The sequence below is a fragment of the Hemiscyllium ocellatum genome, chromosome 19, assembly GCF_020745735.1.
Source record: "Hemiscyllium ocellatum isolate sHemOce1 chromosome 19, sHemOce1.pat.X.cur, whole genome shotgun sequence".
Taxonomy (NCBI): domain Eukaryota; kingdom Metazoa; phylum Chordata; class Chondrichthyes; order Orectolobiformes; family Hemiscylliidae; genus Hemiscyllium; species Hemiscyllium ocellatum.
The window spans coordinates 25,943,571-25,965,499 of NC_083419.1; the positions used below are offsets into that span (position 1 = coordinate 25,943,571).

General features: G+C 44.8%; 1 protein-coding gene across 1 annotated transcript in view; it reads right to left on the bottom strand.

Annotated features, from left to right (window-relative positions):
- ptprq (protein tyrosine phosphatase receptor type Q) overlaps positions 1-5,413 on the bottom strand; it is a 181,552-nt gene extending 176,139 nt beyond the window's left edge. The window contains exon 1 of the mRNA XM_060840057.1: positions 5,359-5,413. Coding sequence (XP_060696040.1) covers positions 5,359-5,413 — 55 coding nt within the window. The remainder of the gene's footprint in view (positions 1-5,358) is intronic.
- Positions 5,414-21,929: the final 16,516 nt, after the last annotated feature.

The window sequence follows — 21,929 nt, forward strand, 5'->3', positions numbered from 1 at the left end:
AACCCCTTGAAACTACCCAGCTTTTGAACACTTCTTAAAATGAATCTACGAGAGTTAAATTGTATATTTATGAATAAGAGTGCTTTTCACAGAAGAGTGTGGTCTGCAATACAGAACCTTAAATAAAAGAACAACAAATGGAATCTTGGTGTGGTATGGCGGGAGCAGCAGTGTGAAAGTTGGAAAATGCAGTGAAAATTAAAATATCAGAACCTTGGCGTCAAAGAATAGATTTTTCATGTTCTCCTTAAGTTATAAGTAGATATTACAGGATCTCACTATTGAGTAACTTAAGAATCATCATATGTTTTCACCTTATCTTTCGCTCACTCCCCTTATCGCTGCACCACTTCCAATTCTGCTCTCCTTCCCAATGTTACAAATTCACAACATGTAAGTAAAGGTAGCTGTAACTTGTTAACTGCTTGTCCTTGCCATCACCTGTGTGTTCACTGCAATGTCCCTGCACCTTCTGGGTTATAGGCTAACAGCCTCTGTGTCTTATATTGTCTTTTCGTGCATAAGGACAGGCAGGTAGCTTGTCACAGTGGAGAACATGGAACAGTCAATGGGGGTTACATGTCATTGTACACTACCAGGCTATGTCAATATTACACCTACAGCACTGGCCAGCAGTTTACATAGCAAACAGACTGCATGCACTTCAAACAAACGGTCATGGCTAGAAATCAAAGGGGAATAGTCCCTTTCTCCGGTCAAGGGTCAGTCAGCAGCACCATCTCAGTCTATCAAGGGGCTCATATTATTCCAGACCAGAGGTTGGCCACAGTTAGTCAGGCACTTGATCCTATTAGTATCCAAGCATCCATACTCTCATAGCCCAAGGGAAAACCCATAATCAGTCTGGCAGGTCAAGTCCGGACACTTTCAATAGGTCAATAGGAGAACTGTGGCATATCAGTCTGGGGGCTAGGGTGTATTTAGGTGAGAATATCTCACCAAACCAGTCAGGGGGTGTGTGGGCCATGCTGAGTTCTGGGAGATATTCTCAATAACAATCAGGTTTGTATCAGTGACAATCTTTGGAGATCTGAGAACAGCAGATAATTTGTCTACTGAACGGGTTTCATTACACTGGATTTCTGATGGAATAATTATAGTGAAAACGATCAATTCTAGATAGAAAGGTGGGATCTCATAGACCATGAGAAAGGGTCTAGGAGCTCCCAGAATGGATGTGGTCAGGGAGTGGTTGTCAGAGATTATTGACAATCTGGCTTCTATACAGTGAGAATGTAAGGCCAACAAGAATATATCAATTTACAAAGCAAAGACTCTGCGGAGATGGCGGGGGGCATTAATAATTGTATAAAGGGGTTCAACTGAAATGGGAGGGTGGCTGAAAGGTCATGGGAACCACATAAAATGGAACGTGAAAAATGGGGATCATTTTGCACCTCAGATGGACCTTGAAAATCATCACAAAAACACAAAGCTGGAACCATGCCATCTCAGGTCAAAACGCAAATGTGCAATAACAGGATTCAAAATGGCTGATTTTGTGTGCAAAGTGGGCAGAGTAACTTCCTGATTGGTTCTCTGGGGTCAGAATAAAACATTTGGAGCACGAGGCCTTGCAGGGTAATTGCAATAATTATGACTTTCACCCATCTGGCTTCAAGTTGAACCTCAGTGGCAAAACACTCATTGTGCAAGAATGCAAAATTAAGAATTAGAGCCTCAAGCAATCATGATCACTGTGCCCATTAATTGTCTCCTTGTCATGTTTGCTAAGCAAATCTAATCAAGCAAATGTATTTAAAAGTGACACAAAGCATCTTACTGGATCTGTTTACTGACACCAACACCCAACTATATCAATGCATTACGTTCGTTGGTAACAGGAAGCAAAGTCTTACAAAAACGTATTTCATAGGTAGCACTGGAACTCAATGTTCTATAGCTGGCACATTCACATGCTGAACAGTAAGCATGCAAGAACATGGTCTGTGTTATGAGCTGATATCATGTTTGTTTGTGACAGAATTCTACTCCCCAAGTGTAGCTTGGAAACTTTGTTTTTGCAATACATAATTGGATAAAGTTGCCTATTTCAGAACTCCTTAAGGTGTTATGTCATTGACCTAGAGTTGTCTTCATGTCACACTGTATGATGGCATAACATGGAGCTTTATTATGAAGAACATGAAGACTCAGGAGTTCCTTCAATAAAGTTACATGATCTTCCTGATCCTCCTCACAGATTATTTGTTCATGCATCTGACTCAGATGTCTTCATGTTTGGAGTCCATGTGGCTTTGCTTCAAATGTGAAGGCAGTACAGAAGGAGGCAGCAATAACAAATATGTCAGCAAACCCATCAGGATAGACAATGTCCTGCAGCCGCCACAAATCTTCCAAATCTAATGTAGAAGCTGAAAGGATCAATAGTTTAGGGAAAGGAGGTGGGTGACAGCTGTTGAGTCAACACAATGTGTTCAATACTGAGAGTTGTAGTCCATGAGCCTTGATGAGATGTGTGCACAGTGTTGCATGTTCCATTAATGGGGGGTACAGTCTGACCTAGACTAGCTATATCTTATGTTGTGACCTCTGTTGGCAGTCTGCTGAAAAAATATTGTTCTATCCTCCATCAACCAATCACCAGAACCTCCAGGTCCTCTTCCACAAAATGGTGAACTAAGTTGCCTTTCTGGGCCATTTCCTTGGTTATAATTATGTAAGACCACAATGTGAGCACCAGTTCTTGGGTAATCTGAATTGGTGCATAGCTGGGCTTTAAATATGGTGCCAGTGCCACACTGTAAGAAGGTCCCACAAGAGTGAGCACTTCTACCTTTCCCTCCATGTGATTCAACAAGAAGGCAACTGAAAAGCCCAGTTGCATAATTAACGAGGTGAAGAACAGAAAGTGTTATGAGGTGCTGTTCTTGGCGGACTGATAGCCATGGATCTCACTTTACAAAACATTTTAATTGAATATAGAGAAATTCTGCCTGATACTTTTCTTCTTGTGTGGTAAATGCTGCTGGATAGAAGAAGACACTAGGTTGGCATAGTAGCTCTTGGAGCTGGGTGGAGGGGAATAAATTGGCATAGATGGGAAAAGGGGCCATGGGGGTGAGTATATATGTTTCGAGCAGCTTTGGTGGGGCCTTGAGAGCACAGGTGGGATGCTTTCTGTCTTAATCTATATTTTCAAATATTATCATAATTTTGGATCCCAAAGGCAAGCTTTCCTCCAAGCCTGCCATGAAAACTGACAGCATAATCCAGCCCACCCCTGAACCCAAGAACATAATTGTATGAAACCACTTTTGAAGGTCAGGTTCTTGGAACCTCGATTTCTTGCAACTGCTCACCCAGCCCAGCATCGAAAATTGGGACCATAGTAAACAAAACCAATCACAAGTAAAAATGTAGAAATTTACAATTTAATTTAAAAATTAAAAAATCTAAAAATTACATTTATTTTCCACTGTATTGTCTTAGGCAGATTTGAATCTTAATATCAATGAGCATTTTAATTTGTTGTTTACGAAAGTATAGACATTAATTTGATCCAGGACTGAATGCATGTAGCTGGTGGACACGATAATTTAATCTTTTTGTTCAAGTCTCATTTTGTTTGTAATTGCATTGCAATTAAATTTACAGTTTAAATTCTAAAGTTTCTAACTTCAGTAAGATTTTAACAAGGTCTCCGGTGGAAGAGCAGTTGGGTTTAGTTCACTTACAAAGCAGCTGAAACTGGTTCCTCGAGCACTGGGTTATCTTGGCCTTTTGTCTTAGACATGTAGAAAACTAGCTAATTTAGTGCAACTTAGCACTTGTGTGCAATTAACAAGATAGTGCTGGGAGTTGATGACTAGGCGAGTTAAGGGAAGAAGCAAAAGATGTGCGTCTTTATCTTTGTTTTCTCTTTCAACTGCAAGGAATCATTTTTACTCTATTTCACAGGAAAAGAAGCTAACTAATTAATTAGCATTTCAGAAATGACAAAGGGTAATTATATTCCTAAGGTTCAAAATAATATACTAATTTGCAATGAGGTATCAAAAATATGTAAAAACATTAGTAAATATAAATTTGAATAAGATATTGAAGGATTTGTTTAAAACACATTAAGATTGACAGAATAGTTGATGTATCATAGCTGCAGCATGTGGGGAGTTCTGGATATCTATACAATCAAGGGCAAACAGCTATACATTAAATGTTGGACTTTTGAACAGCTTTAGCTTAGAGATTCTAAACTGGAGGCTGAACTGCTGATATTGCAATGCATCAGCAAGAGGGAAATTTTCCAGGATTCTTTGTACCAGGAGACAGTCACACCTCTTTGGACAGAGTTTTCTAATTTCACTGGTGTTTGGGGAATGCAGAGTGGGACTGTGAGTGAAGCAAGTCAAGGACCCAGAGGGAAGGAACATGCAATGTTCAGCCTTTTTAGCTGTCCACAAGTTGAATATGTGTCAGCTTGTCTGGATGAGAGTGAGCGCTATAAAGGGAATGATCCAACAAATCATGACAATTTGGTACAGGAAGCTACTTTAGTGGGGGAGGAAGAATGAATGTACTGGTAGTGGTGGAATGGATAGTGAAGGAAATTGACAGGAAAGAGTGCAAATCCAGAGGAATTATAGACCGGTGAGCTTGACATCAGTGGTGGATGTTAAAGGGGATTCTGAGAGATAGGATTTACATGTATTTGGAGAGGCAAAGACTGATTAGAGATAGTCATCATGGCTTTGTACAGTAAATTATGTCACACAAACTTGATTGAGTTTTTTGAGGATGTTACCAAAATGATTGATCAGGCCAGAGCAGTAGACAATATTTACATGGACTGTAGTAAAGCCTTCGACAAGGTTCTGCACATAGATTAATTAGTAAAGTTAGATCAGATGAGATTCAGGGTGAGGTTGGCAATTGGATACAAAATTGGCTTAACTGTAGGAGAAGGAGGGTGATGGGGGAAGTTTTTTTTTCACTAGATGCTGATGACCAGTGATGTGCTCAAGGATCGGTGCTGGGTTCACTTTTGTTTGTCATTTATATAAACGATATGGAAGAGATTTTAGGAGCATGGTTAGTAATTTTGCAGATGACACCAAAATTGGTTGTATAGTCAACAGTGAAGGTGGTTATCTTAAATTACAAAGGGATCTTGATCAATTGGACAATGGACTGAAAAGTGGCAGATGGGGTTTAATTTGAGGCATTGCATTGTGGTAAACAAACAAGGGCAGGACATAGATAGTTAATGGTAGGGCCCTGGATAGTGTTGTTGAACAGGGACACTGAGGAGTTCAGGTAAATAGTTCTTTGAAAAGTTGCATCACAGGTAGACAGGGTGATTAAGAAGGCACTTACTATGATTGCCTTCAATACTCAGACCATGGACCATAGGAGTTTGTACATTGTACATTGTACAGGATATTGGTGAGGGCTGTTTTGGGATACTGTGTACAATTCACGCTAAGGCCAAGCTGGGCCAAAACACTGGCACCAGCCACAGAACGACTGTCCTGCTGGGCTGAGAGACTGCCTTGCCAGGCCAGGAAACTGACATGTGCTACCAAGATACTGCCACACCACGGTGGGACACCACCACACCGGGCTGGGAGACAGATACAGCAGGCTGGGAGACTGATTCACTGGGCTGGGAGACTGACACACCAAGCTGGGAGACTGACTCACTGGGCTGGGAGACTAACACAGCGGGCTACAAGACTGACACACTGGGCTACAAGACTGACACACTGGGCTACGAGACTGACACACTGGGCTACGAGACTGACACACTGGGCTACGAGACTGACACACTGGGCTACGAGACTGACACACCGGGTTGGGGGGCTGACACACTGGGTTGGGAGACTGACACACCGGGCTGGGAAACTGACACACCAGGCTGGGACATTGCCATACTGGGCTGGGAGACTGACACACCAGGTTGGGAGACTGAGACACTGGGCTGGGCGACTGACATACCGGGCTGGGAGACCTGCACACCAGGCTGGGCGACTGACATACCGGGCTGGGCGACTGACATACCGGGCTGGGCGACTGATACACCAGGCTGGGAGATTGACACACCGGGCTAGGAGACTGACACACCGGGCTGGGAGACTGACACACCGGGCTGGGACACTATCGCACTGGGCTGGGAGACTGATACACCGGGCTGGAGACTGACACACCGGGCTGGGAGACTATCACACTGGGATGGGAGACTGATACACCGGGCTAGGAGACTGACAGAGTGGGCTGGGAGCCTGACACACTGGGCTACGAGATTGACACACCAGGCTGGGAGATTGACACACTCTGAGCTGGGAGACTGACATACCGGGCTGGGAGACTGACATACCGGGCTGGGAGACTGACATACCGGGCTGGGAGACTGACACACCGGGCTGGGAGAAGAATACACTCTGAGCTGGGAGACTGACACACCGGGCTGGGAGACTGACACACCGTGCTGGGAGACTGACACACTGGGCTCGGGAGACTGTAGACCGGTCTGGGAGACTGACACACCGGGCTGGGAGACTAACACACTGGCTGGGGAACTGACACACCAGGCTGGGAGACTGACACACTGGGCTGGGAGACTGACACACTGGGCTGGGAGACTGACACACTGGGCTGGGAGACTGACACACTGGGCTGGGAGACTGACACACCGGGCTGGGAGAAGAATACACTCTGAGCTGGGAGACTGACACACCGGGCTGGGAGACTGACACACCGTGCTGGGAGACTGACACACTGGGCTCGGGAGACTGTAGACCGGCTGGGAGACTGACACACTGGGCTCGGGAACTGACACACCAGGCTGGGGGACTGAGACACCGGGCTGGGGGACTGAGACACCGGGCTGGGGGACTGAGACACCGGGCTGGGAGACTGCAGACTGGGCTGAGAGACTGACAGACCATGCTGGGAGAGTGCAGACTGTGCTGGGAGACTGCAAACTGGGTTGGGAGACTGACACACCGGGCTGGGAGACTGAAAAAACTGGGCTGGGGGACTGAGACACCCGGCTGGGAGACTGACACACCAGGCTGGAAGAGTGACACACTGGGCTGGGAGGCTGCAGACCGGGTTGGGAGACTGACACACCAGGCTAGGAGACGGAGACACCGGGCTGGGAGACTGAGACACTGGGCTGGGAGACTGAGACACCAGGGCTGGGAGACTGACACACCGGGTTGGGAGACAGAGACACTGAACTGGGCGACTGACATACCGGGCTGGGAGACTGATACACCAGGCTGGGAGATTGACACACCGGGCTGGGAGACTGACACACAGGGCTGGGAGCCTGACACACAGGGCTGGGAGAAGAATACACTCTGAGCTGGGAGACTGACACACCGGGCTGGGAGACTGACACACTGGCTGGGGAACTGACACACCAGGCTGGGAGACTGACACACTGGGCTGGGGAACTGAATCACCGGGCTGGGAGACTGACACACCAGGCTGGGAGCCTGACACACTGGGCTCGGGAGACTGTAGACCGGCTGGGCGACTGACACACCGGGCTGGGAGACTAACACACTGAGCTGGGAATCTGAAGACCGGGCTGGGAGACTGACACACTGGGCTCGGGAACTGACACACCGGGCTGGGGGACTGAGACACCGGGCTGGGGGACTGAGACACCGTGCTGGGAGACTGCAGACTGTGCTGGGAGACTGCAAACTGAGTTGGGAGACTGACACACCGGGCTAGGAAACTGACACACCGGGCTGGGGGACTGAGACTCCAGGCTGGGAGACTGACACACCGGGCTGGAAGAGTGACACACTGGGCTGGGCGACTGCAGACCGGGTTGGGAGACTGACACACCAGGCTAGGAGACTGACACACCAGGCTGGGAGACTGACACACCAGGCTAGGAGACGGAGACACTGGGCTGGGAGATTGACACACCAGGGCTGGGAGACTGACACACCGGGTTGGGAGACAGAGACACTGAACTGGGCGACTGACATACCGGGCTGGGAGACCTGCACACCAGGCTGGGCGACTGACATACCGGGCTGGGAGACTGATACACCAGGCTGGGAGATTGACACACCGGGCTGGGAGACTGACACACAGGGCTTGGAGCCTGACACACAGGACTGGGAGAAGAATACACTCTGAACTGGGAGACTGACACACCGGGCTGGGAGACTGACACACCGGGCTGGGAGACTGACACACTGGGCTGGGGAACTGAATCACCGGGCTAGGAGACTGACACACCGGGCTGGGAGCCTGACACACCGGGCTGGGAGCCTGACACACTGGGCTCGGGAGACTGTAGACCGGCTGGGAGCCTGACACACCGGGCTGAGAGACTAACACACTGAGCTGGGAATCTGAAGACCGGGCTGGGAGACTGACACACTGGGCTCGGGAACTGACACACCGGGCTGGGGGACTGAGACACCGGGCTGGGGGACTGAGACACCGTGCTGGGAGACTGCAGACTGTGCTGGGAGACTGCAAACTGGGTTGGGAGACTGACACACCGGGCTAGGAAACTGACACACCAGGCTAGGAGACGGAGACACCGGGCTGGGAGACTGAGACACTGGGCTGGGAGACTGAGACACCAGGGCTGGGAGACTGACACACCGGGTTGGGAGACAGAGACACTGAACTGGGCGACTGACATACCGGGCTGGGAGACCTGCACACCAGGCTGGGCGACTGACATACCGGGCTGGGAGACTGATACACCAGGCTGGGAGATTGACACACCGGGCTGGGAGACTGACACATCGGGCTGGGAGACTGACAGAGTGGGCTGGGAGACTGACACACTGGGCTACGAGACTGACACACTGGGCTGGGAGACTGACACACCAGGCTAGGAGACTGAGACACCGGGCTGGGAGACTGCCACACCGGGCTGGGAGACTGCCACACCGGGCTGGAAGACTGACACACCAGGCTCTAAGACTGACACACCAGGCTAGGAGACTGAGACACCGGACTGGGAGACTAACACAGCGGGCTGGGATACTGACACACTGGGCTACAAGACTGGCACACTGGGCTACAAGACTGACACACCGGGTTGGGAGACTGACACACCGGGTTGGGAAACTGACATAGGAGGCTGGGACATTGCCATACTGGGCTGGGAGACTGACACACCAGGTTGGGAGACAAAGACGCTGGGCTGGGCGACTGACATACCGGGCTGGGAGACCTGCACACCAGGCTGCAGACCAGGCTGGGAGACTGACACACCAGGCTAGGAGACTGAGACACCGGGCTGGGAGACTAACACAGCGGGCTAGGATACTGACACACTGGGCTACGAGACTGACACACTGGCCATGAGACTGACACACCGGGTTGGGAGACTGACACACCGGGCTGGAAGACTGACACACCAGGCTGGGAGACTGACACACCAGGCTGGGAGAAGAACACACTCTGAGCTGGGAGACTGATACACCGGGCTGGGAGACTGACACACTGGGCTGGGAGACTCACACACCGGGCTGGGAGACTGACACACTGGGTTGGGAGACTGACACACTGGGCTGGAAGACTGACACACCAGGCTGGGAGACTGACACACTGGGCTGGGAGCCTGACACACCAGGCTGGGAGAAGAACACACTCTGAACTGGGAGACTGACACACTGGGCTGGGAGACTGACACACTGGGCTGGGAGACAGACACACTGGGCTGGGAGACTGACACACCGGGCTGGGAGACTGACACACCGGGCTGGGAGCCTGACACACTGGGCTTGGGGGACTGTAGAATGGGCTGGGAGAAGAACACACCGGGCTGGGAGACTGACACACTGGGCTCAGGAACTGACATACCAGGCTGGGAGACTGACACACTGGGCTGGGAGACTGACACACCGGGGCTGGGAGACTGACACACCGGGCTAGGAGACTGAGACACCGGCCTGGGAGACTGAGACACCGGGGCTGGGAGACTGAGACACCGGGCTTGGAGACTGACACACCGGGCTGGGAGACTGACACACCGGGCTGGGAGACTGACACACCGGGCTGGGAGACTGACACACCGGGCTGGGAGACTGACACACTGGGCTGGGAGCCTGACACACTGGGCTTGGGGGACTGTAGAATGGGCTGGCAGAAGAACACACCAGGCTGGGAGACTGACACACTGGGCTCGGGAACTGACATACCAGGCTGGGAGACTGACACACTGGACTGGGAGACTGACACACTGGGCTGGGAGACTGCCACACCGGGCTGGAAGACTGACACACCAGGCTGGAAGACTGACACACCAGGCTGGAAGACTGACACACCAGGCTGGGACACTGCCACACTGGGCTGGGAGACTGACACACCGGGCTAGGAGACTGAGACACCGGGCTGGGAGACTGAGACACCGGGGCTGGGAGACTGGCACTCCGGACTGGGGGATTGACACACCGGGATGGGAGACTGACACACTGGACTGGGAGACTGACACACTGGGCTGGGAGACTGCCACACCGGGCTGGAAGACTGACACACCAGGCTGGAAGACTGACACACCAGGCTGGAAGACTGACACACCAGGCTGGGACACTGCCACACTGGGCTGGGAGACTGACACACCGGGCTAGGAGACTGAGACACCTGGGCTGGGAGACTGAGACACCGGGCTTGGAGACTGAGACACCGGGCTGGGAGACTGAGACACCGGGCTGGGAGACTGAGACACCGGGCTGGGAGACTGAGACACCGGGCTTGGAGACTGAGACACCGGGCTGGGAGACTGAGACACCGGGGCTGGGAGACTGAGACACCGGGCTTGGAGACTGAGACACCGGGGCTGGAAGACTGACACACCGGGCTGGGAGACTGCAGACCAGGCTGGGAGACTGACACACCAGGCTAGGAGACTGAGGCACCGGGCTGGGAGACTGCCACACCGGGCTGGGAGACTGCCACACCGGTCCGGAAGACTGACACACCAGGCTGGAAGACTGACACACCAGTCTGGGGCACTGCCACACCGGGCTGGGAGACTGACACACCGGGCTAGGAGACTGAGACACCGGGCTGGGAGACTGAGACACCGGGGCTGGGAGACTGGCACTCCGGACTGGGGGATTGACACACCGGGATGGGAGACTGACACACTGGGCTGGGAGACTGCCACACTGGGCTGGGAGACTCAGACACCGGGGCTGGGAGACTGCCACACTGGGCTGGGAGACTGAATCACTGGGCTGGAAGACTCAGACACCGGGCTGGGAGACTGACACTCCGGACTGGGGGACTGACACACCGGTCTGTGGAACTTCCACACCCGGTCTGCCTCAAGGCTAAGAGTCTGAGCCTGCGCTAATGCTGGGGAATGTGGAATCTGTACCATTGGTACTGTTTCCACCTGAACATGTGTTAGGCTCAGTGTTCTTGCAAGCCATGTTATAAGGCCGGGAAGAATATTTGGGAAAATGTGATAAATCAAAAGGTTGAGACAAGGATAAAAGACTAAGACGGAAGATATAAACAGACTATGGTAGTAAAAGATGGAGTATGTAAAATAAGAATAGATCAATAGATAAAATGATACAAAAACAAAAGAATAAAAAGAAAGACTGTATCTGAATGCATATAGTGTTTAAAACAAAACAGATGACAGAGAACGCAAACAGAAGGGAGTTTTCCTAGTCTCATGACCCTCAGTCATCCCTCAACAAACAGAAGTGTAAAGGATTATTTGAGGTTTTACCTCATTATTATTTATGGAACCCTGCTGAATCCAAATTGGCTGCCACATTTACCTATAACACTTCAAATCTTATCTTTTGTGAACTATTTCCTGAAATTATGCTGAATTTCACACCATTTTCTGTGCCTGGAGTCATTCAAGTGTAAAATAAGGTTATTTATCCTCAGTTGCCTTTTGGCTAAGTGTGTTAGTGTGTACTACCTCTTTCCTCTCAGGGAAAGCACTCCCAACACATGCCTTCACCTGTTGCTACTATCGAGATTGATAACATTTTGTTGAAACTGTGAAGGACCTTATGCTAAATTTTCAAGTACCATCCCATTATTCTTTTAATTAATTCTATGAAGCTTGTAATAGTTTCAGAGAATTTATACTATCCACAAATTAATTTCTTGAGAGTACAACCAGCTCCCCTAGAAACAGATCTGTCGCCACTCAAAAGTTAACTTTGAAGTTAATATCATCTTAAAGCAACCATTAAGACTTACTTGTTTTTACACTCAAAATTGGAGTAATTGTACTTTGAACACCTGTGCCATCTCTCATCATTAATGCAAAATAGTATTGTTGTCCAGGATGCAGCCCAGGAACAGTTGCTTTCGTCGTATTTAATAATATACTGTGGGAATACTCTTTTCTTTCACCAGTAATAGTTTGGAACCAAATAAATAGTTCAGATCTTGTGCTGAATAAATCCTCCAAATCATCCCAAACAATGGTGGCTTCATTTTCATTAACATCTTCTAATTTTAGTGAGACAGTCTTTGGAAGAACTAAGACTGAAGAAAAACACAAAGTCATAGAGTTATAGAGATATACATCATGGAACAGACCCTTCAGCCCAACTCATCCATACCAACCAGAGCTCCTAATAAACCTAGTCCCATTTGCCAGCATTTGGCTCATATCCTTTGAAACCTTTCCTATTCATATATTCATCCAGAATGTTGTAATTCTACCAGCCTCCACTACTTCTTATGGCAGCTCATTCCATACACACACCACCCTGTGTGTGAAAAAGTGGCCCCCTCGGTCTCTTTTAAATCTTTCTCCTCTCATCTAAACCCTCTTGACTTAGATTCCCCAACCCTGGGGAAAAGACCTTATCTATTTACCCTATCCATGTCCCTCGTGATTTCATAAACCTCTATAAGGTCACCTCTCAACCTCCATTGCTCCCGGAGAATAGCCTCAGTCTGTTTAGCCTCTCCCTGTAGCTCAAACATATTTAAAAATGGCTTATAGAAAGTTCTAAACTTTTAGCTCAGTATAAATTATCTAATTTTGGTGAAACTCTGAAGCAAAATGATGCAATGCCTATTGTACAAACAAGTATCATTCACTTCCAAATGGCACCGCTTATCGATAATGAACTGTAGCATCCTTAAGTAATGCATCCCATACCAATGGTGAAGCAGCAAACCTCCACAATATTTCCTAACAATAATGATATTTTACAGCAAATAAAGACCACTAAAATCAATGTGATAGCTGCATGGTAAACAGAAATTAAACTACTTGTTGTGACTGACCAATAGGGATTTCAAAAGAGGGGACCCAATTCACCTTTCCTCACCTCATCATACCAAGTCTCATAACAATACAAGACAGGTTTAGAGGCTTTCAGCTCCAATTTAAGTTTCACACAAACATGCCACTACAGAAAAAAATTTAAATACAAAAACAAGACAAAGATACCACAAACTTCTCTCAAAAGTCGAAAATAATAATGAACTAAAGAGAATAAGTCATATGTTTGATCAATGAAAAAATATCCAAACTCGATAGGTTTCCCTCCAAAACTTTGGTCACCAGATGGTAATACTCAAAGTAGATCCTTGAAACAACACAACTGTCAACAGATCAGTAAGTCAACAGATCTAGAATTGCAAAGACAAACAGCATTGCCACCATAAAGAAAAAAGAATGCATACACAATTCCAGTGATGACCTAATATGGATTTTGTGGTCTTACCAAGATTAAGTTTAGGAGTTTCACTTTGTTTTTATTTTGATGACTAAATTGATTTAATGTTAACATTGAACTGTGTTTTCTGCTTACAATTATTTGCTGCAATTATTTGTTGGAAGATTACTCTTGTTACGATAACATTTACAGTAAAAGCTTTGGCCATTACTTCTTACTGTTACATGAGAAGTTTCACGCCAATCATCAACTAATGCTTAAAGGCAACACAGTTCAGAAACATGAAGCCATTAGATATGGTTAATCCCATTGGAATAACCCATTATGTTATGTTAGTCTTTAAACCATATTTTCAGTAAGCTTGCATTAGTTTCAATATCCATCATGAGATAAAGTTCACACAAAAGGTGGTCCTTGGAAAAATAAGGCATAATTTAGGCCTAATGCATTATTGTTATTTTATCATTATCAACTAAGTCATACTGTGAAGTTTAAAAAGTACAAATAAAATAATAAAAATACAAAATGCTACCTTATATGACTTTTGCTTTGGTCGTTCAATAAACATAATTTTGTCTGATAACATTTGCTTCAGCGTAGAAACGGCTTTTAAATATAATTTACCTTCATATTCACAAATGTATGGCAGAGAAAGGAAGCAAAATAGCCCTGTAAACAGATAGTTTGGACCCAATGGATTCAGCTGTAATGCATAACAATCACTTTCGTTCATTGGCAAAGTCTGCCACAAAATACTGCTTAAATTGTAAGGAGATGCATCAGTCCACTGAAGCTCAGTTTCTGTCTGGGAAAGAAATCATTTACATCCATTACACTGAGTAAGATCAGTATTATTGTAATCAGTATCATTACACTGAGTAAGATCAGTAAGATCAGTATTATTGTGGAGTGTGTCTTGATACAATCAACATTTTAAAGGAGAAAGCAAGGATCGAAAGAACTTTCATATAAACAGGTCAATGTTTCATTTTCAAAGAAATTAGCTAGGCAGTCACTTGTATTCTTTTGACTCTATGTTAAATCACATAGTCAACCCTAGGCTGGGCATAAATGCCTAAAGCCATTAAATTAAGCTTATGTTTCTGCAGTTTATGTAGCTTTCTACCTTTGGATTTTCTCCAATTCTAAGCTTCCCACATACAGTCCCAACATTTTAAGTTTGTCATTCTAAATGAACACATTGCTTTAATGTGCATGATTACTCTCCAGAGGATCCTTGACCCCAGGGAAGGTCAGCTGTTGGTCACTTAACTTTTAATACTGTTTGCTGAGCGTTTCCTGAATGAGGCAATGCCAGCTCTTCCCAACTCTCCAAGTAGTAGACAAGACCCGTTTTGCAAGGCAAAAGTGAGGACTGCAGATGCTGGAAGCCAGGGTTTAGATCAGAGTGGTGCTGGAAAAGCACAGCAGGTCAGGCAGCATCCAAGGAGCAGGAACGATTTTCCTGCTTCTCGGATGCTGCCTGACCTGCTGTGCTTTTCCAGTACCACTCTGGCCAAGACTCCTTTTGCTTCAATACATTCCATACAATGTAGTTTAATTTTATATTCTAAGAAAAGCAAAATGAGCTTCAAGACAGTTTCTACCTGTCAATTAGATTCTGAAAATTAAAAACACACAAAAAGGCATTTAACATGTCCTAAAATTAATAGTAAAATTTTACTGTGGATTTACAATGTGGGTAATTTCATAGAGATGATCAAAATGAGGAAAGGATGGTGAAAGTAGATCAAAATAAATACCCGTTGATGACTAAATGTTGAAGATGCCACTTTAATAATAAATTTAAACACTTGTATATGATTTCCAATTACAAATTACATGTTTATGTACATTGTCCAGTGGTGAAAAAGAATGCAATGATCTGATCAGAAAGTAAACTTATCATAATTAGCTTTCATTCATCTCTAAGTCATCCATTACGAGCACCCAATATCAGAAGAATGTACTCCCTTAGCTAATTAACATTACACACTCCCACAGAAAGGTGATGATATAAAACAGCTGTCTAAAATATTCAGCAACAGGCCATTAAATCACAGGATGTTACAGCCATGAGCCATCAAGTCTCACCCAATGTTTTTCTCCATGTAAACAACTAAGTCAATTCCCCATCTCATTTGTTCCACTTCCACTTTAATGCTCTACTTTTCCAAGCAAATCCTGTCTTAAAATAATTTTCTTCAACAACTATTAATGGCAGAAAATTTAATACTCAATATATCCGAAGTTATTTTTGTCTACATTTTCAATTAATGCTTTACTGAGCATTCTTTTGACTGGAAATAATGGATACAATTATTACAATTTCACAGAGCATTTCTATTGCAGGGAAAATGACAGAAGGGTCGGTGTGGACTTGCTGGGCCGAAGAGTCAGTTTCTACAATGTAGGGATTCTATAATTCTATAAATAAATAATTCTATAAGAAGTCAGGAATCTCAAGTACTTTGCTATTTTTGCAGGGGTGCAATGGGAGTGCAGTTCCCAGAGGCAGTTGTCCATTTAAATGACCAAATGCTCCAATGGCATCTGATTTTGGACCACTGGTAGCTGCAGACTGGAGTATGAATGTTAGATCAGGTAAGCGCAGATACTTTTCCCATACATTCCTCTGGATGGCCAAGTACTCATATGGAGAACTGACAAACCCTGTGAATATGGTTCTTGGGGTTGAAGGCTTCAGAAGTCATTTAGGATAGGGTTAGAAGAGGTTCCTGATATCCTTTGGTGATGAGGGCCAGGGTCCCTTTGGGAATGTGGGTCAAGTATTCTTTAGGACTGTCAACTGCAGAGAGGCATCAGAAACTCTGGAACCTTGCCTAAGTGACTATGCTATAAGCATGACCCTGAAAGCTTCATTGATGCTTTTCAAAATATTTCTGTAATAAAAGATTTTCCACTCACCTTAATGTCATTTAGACCAGTCCATAACATGCTGAAGTCATTTAGTGACCTCAGGAGTGAAGATACAAGCTTATGTTCTTCTTCAGTATTGATATCAATAAGATGAGCTCTACTAACTGCTGATTCACAGAAATGTGATGCATCTTTCCATCTCTTATAATCTTTTCTGATCCAGTAGCAACTATAGAGAGATCCTACCCAGCCAGGGGGGCATGATGCTGCAGATGAAATAATTGTATTATTAACAAGTTAAAATAAAAATAACCCAGATATGGAATTATAGAAATTTGACACCCATGTTATGATCAGGAGGGTGACAGTAATGTGTTTTAATATCTTATGGTTACTTGTGTAATTGTTGATGCCAAATAATCAAGTAGTCCTGTCAACATAGCAGGAGCACAAACGTATTCATTGTCTAATGGCTAATTTGATATGCACCATCAAGAGTGGCTTGCTAGCTGCACTACTGATCAAGCCGGTCGGGTCGTAAAGGTCATAGCTGCTAGACTGAGTCTGCAGCAAGTGCTGAGGGATCCAGCAAGAGGGAAAAACATACTTGACCACATCCTTACCAATCTGCTAGCTGTAGATGAACATCGCATTGTCCTTGTAAAATTCTGCCTTCACATTAAAATTAACTTCCATTGTGTTGTGTGATACTACCACCATGCTAAATGGGACAGACTCCGAACACATCTAGCAATGAAAGACTGGGCATCCATGAGCCATCAAAAGCAGCACAATTGTACATCAACACAATCTGCAACCTCAGGGCCCAGCATATCTCCCATTCAAACATTAGCATCAAGACTGGGCTCAATCCTGGTTCAATACAGGAGACCATGTCTGAAGTGGCACCAGGCAAAACTAAAAATGAGGAGTCAACCTGGTGGAGCTACTAAATTGTACCATTTGCATGCCAAACAACAAATGCAGCAAGTGATAGACAGAGCTAAGTGAACCCACAAACAATGTATCAGATTGAAGCTCTGCAGACCTGCCATGACCATCCAGTCATGGATGGTGATGCACAATTATACAACTCACTGGAGGAGGAGGCCCCACAAATATCCCAATCCTCCATGATGGAACAGCCCAACACATGAATGCAAAAGATAAGGCTGAAGCATTTTCAGTAATTCTCAGCCACCTGGATGATCCGTCTAGGCCTTCACATGTTTTCCCCAGCATCACAGACACCAGTCCCTTCAGCCAATTTGATTCACTCCATGCAATATCAAGAAACAGTCAAAACACTGGATATTGCAAAGGCAATGGGTCCTGACAACATTCGGACAATAGTACTGAAGGTTTGTGCTCCAGATCTTGCTGCTCCTCTAGCCAAGCTGTTTCAGGACAATTTACAATATGACCATCTACCCTGCAATATGGAAGATTACCAGATACATCCTGTACACAAAAGTAGGTCTAATCCAACCTGTCAATTACTGTCCCATCAGTCTACTGTCAATTATCAGTAAAGTTATGGAATGTATTATCAACAGTGCAATCAGGCAGTACATGCTCAGCTAAAACCTGCTCAGCGGTGCCTAGTTTAGGTTCTAGCAGGGCCACTCATCTTTTGACTTCATTAAAGTCTTGCTTCAAACACTGACAAAAGAACTGAATTCCAGAGGTGAGGTGAGGTGAGAGTGACAGCCCTTGACATCAAGGCTGCATTCCACCAAGTGTGGCATCAAAGAGCCCTAGCAAAACCCACAATCAATGGACATCAGTGGGCAAGCTCTCTGCTGGTTGGATCATGTCCGGCAAATAGAAAGATGGTTGTTGGAGGTTATTTATCTCAGATCCGGCACATCTCTGCAAGAATTCCTCAGGGAAGTGTCCTAGGCACAACCATCTTCAGGTGCTTCATAAATGACCTTCCCTCCATCATTAGATCAGAAGTGGGCTGACAAGTGGCAAATAACAATCATGCGACACAAATGCCAGGCAATGGCTACGACCAATAAGAGACAACCTAACCACCGTCCCTTGACATTCGATGGTATTACCATCATTGAATCCCCCATTATCAAGAGTTACCATTGACCAGAAACTCAACTAAACGTGCACAATGGCTACAAGAGTAAGTCAGAAGCTAAGAATACTTCCATGTGTAACTCATTTCTTAACTCTCCAATGCTTATCCAACATCTGCAAGACGCAAGTCACAAATGTGATGAAGTATTCCAGACTTGTCTGGATGGGTGCAGTCCAACAAAACTCTACACTCTTGATATCATCCAGGATAAGGTGGTTCGCTAATAGGTACCACATCCATAAAAATCCATTCCCTTCACCAACAACAATCAATAGCAGTAGTGTAAATTATCTTAGATCCTTAGACAACATTTTCCAAACTCATGACTACTTCCATCTAGAAGGAAAAGCACATTAAATATATGGGAATGCTACCCCTTCAGATTCTCCTTCAAGCCACTCACCATCCTGACTTGGAAGTATATTGTTATTCCTTCACTGTCGCTTGGGTCAACATCCTGGAAATCCCCCCCAACAGCATTGTGGGTCAACTTACTGCACATGGGCTGCAGCTTACCACCACGTTCTCACAGGCAATTAGGGATAAGCAATAAATGCTGGCCAGCCAGCAATGCCCACTTCCCACAAATGAATAAAAGAAAATTGGTGATTATTATCCAGGAAGTCAGAAGGTGGCAATATATGTGATACTTTTAGTGTTAAGTTGGCTCCAAAGTCAACACTACTGGTTATAGAATCATTGTATCCTACAATGTACAATCAGGCCATTCAGCCCATCGAGGCCACATTGACCTTTGAAAAACATCCTACCCAAACTCACCTTATGCGTGGAACCACGCATTTCCCATTGGCAATCCACTTAGCTGGAGATCAGAGTTGAGAGTGTGGTGCTGGAAATGCACAGCAGGTCAGGCAGTGTCCAAGGAGCAGGAGAATTGATGTTTCAAGCATAAGCCCTTCATCAGGAATCCACTTAGGTAGCACATCCCTGGGCATTAAGGGCAATTTAGCATTGCCAATCCCCCAAACTTGCACATCTTTTCAACTGTGGGAGGAAACCGGAACACCCAGAGGAAATTCACACAGATACTGGGAGAATGTGCAAACTCAACTCAGGCAGTTGCCCAAGAGTGGAATTGAAATGGTGTCCTATGAGGCAGCAGTGCTAACCACTGAGCCTCCATGCCACCTGTACTGGTGTTGTAACATTCAAGTTTTCACGCCTTTGTGACAGACTCATCAGTCTGATACCTGAATCACAAAAATGTCAACTAAATAGCAAACCTGTCACTCTAAGTACATTTGCAGTGATAAACCCATCACTGGAATTCTTTCCATTTGGCACTAGATAACTTTACAAACTAATGCTTTAACAGAATGGACAATCCTAGAAATTTAACAGAGCCTTATGCAATTAAATCATCCTGAGATCATAAAGAGAGATGAGGGTGTTCTCATACTAAAGTGGAATAAACCAGTATTATCTAATTACACTGTATACTTATGTGAGTAGGAGAAACCATTCCTAAAACCCTACAGTCTGTGTCCTAGCCCACCTGTGTTCAGCTGGAATCAGTGTTGACATTTATTATTCATTAGCATAGATAGAACTTTCCAGGTTGACAATCATACTCATTAGTGAGTGATTGTGAATGTTGACAATGATTGGCATTTATCTATTATCCTTATATTGACAACGACACAGTTTTAGCTGATTAAACCTTTCTCGTACTCCTGCACACACTAATGAGACTGTAAATCTGGGTATTGAAAAACTTCCCTTAAATCCTGGATTTGTGTAAATTCAAGAACTTGTTCACTTCACACTATACAAATAGGGGTTCAGTCTATATTGATTTCTCAGTGAATTAATTTGCAAGCTGCTAAATATTGCCATGATTGTGTTAAGAATCATGTCTGACCAAAAAAAACATGAAATGTTGCACCAGTTGATATTTTCAAAATTTCCACATCTGAGCAGCAAGCAAAATTTCTCTTGACTAAACTACTTAAGTGGAATGTTTGAGTGGAAAATTGAGTTTGAGTCCATTACTTATTAACAAAGCATAGTAAACTCACAAATACTAATTCAAATGGTAAACATATGCTGTAAAGGCATATAAGTTATTTGCTTATTTCTAACAATAGGTTACTGTTAAATTAAAAGAGGATTAAACATTTTGTGGTTTAACTTTATGTCAATAGCCAAAGGTTATGCAAACACTGATTTGTTGGAGTGATATATTTTCTATGTTCCTATGAACTAACATTTTGCTATTACATTAAAGAAGTACATCAACCTGAAATACAAATTCCTCTCATAATTCTTCTAAGAAGCATAATAGCTCTACATCAGAAACAAAGCCTATCCATTATGTTGCAACTTGCTTGCATTTGAAACTCTTTTAATTGATTTATTGAGATGTATATGCTATTTTATTTTTAGTGCACACAACTAAACCATTTCTTACAGAATGCTCTGTTTCCAAAATATTCAAACCCCAATACAATTATACTGTAGCTCAATACAAACATCGAAAAATAGACTATATGTACATAACATTTTCATACCTGTTTCAATCATAATATAAAATACTTGCGTCAAGGACAGTCCTGAATGGTGCAATTGCTTCAATTCCAAAGAGAAATTATACAGAGCTCCAGGTTTTAACTGATTCCATGTATAGTTATTTACGACTGGTGATACGGTGTATGAAGTGAAATTAAGGCTTATTGTAGTGATATATCTTCCGGTCCCAAACTCCCTCCAATTGAATGAAGCAGTAGTTGTTGAAACATTTGTAATAATGGCAGTTTCTCCAAGTAAAGCTGGAGAAAGAGAAAGTGTTAGCATTGCTCTCACCACAGAATTTGCAAATCTAAAATCTAAAATGTTTTCTTCTAAACTTTTCAAACACTTACATTTACACTTAAGTAACAAATACAGAAATTGTTGGAGGAACGCAGCAGGTCTGGCAGCATCTAAGAAGTGAGAAAAACTACCTGCCCCATAGATATGTCATAACATTCCCAAATGAGTTGATGTAAAATGACTATCACCAAAAGTCTGATCTAATTACTATCATCATTTAACTTGTTTATGAACAAACTAGAGTGGTCAACTTGTATTTTGTGTTTAATTCTCATCCAAAGTAGGGTACCCTTGGTTATTATAGCCTCAGTGCACTGCAGCAACAACTTAAATCATGTACTCATACTCTGCAGAGGGATTGAACCTACAATCAATTGTCAAAGCATAATATAAAATATAAATCTTAGTAGGAATTCATTGGTTTAAAGAAAATCCTTCATTCACCAATCTGATGGATTAGACCTCTGAAAAGAATAGCT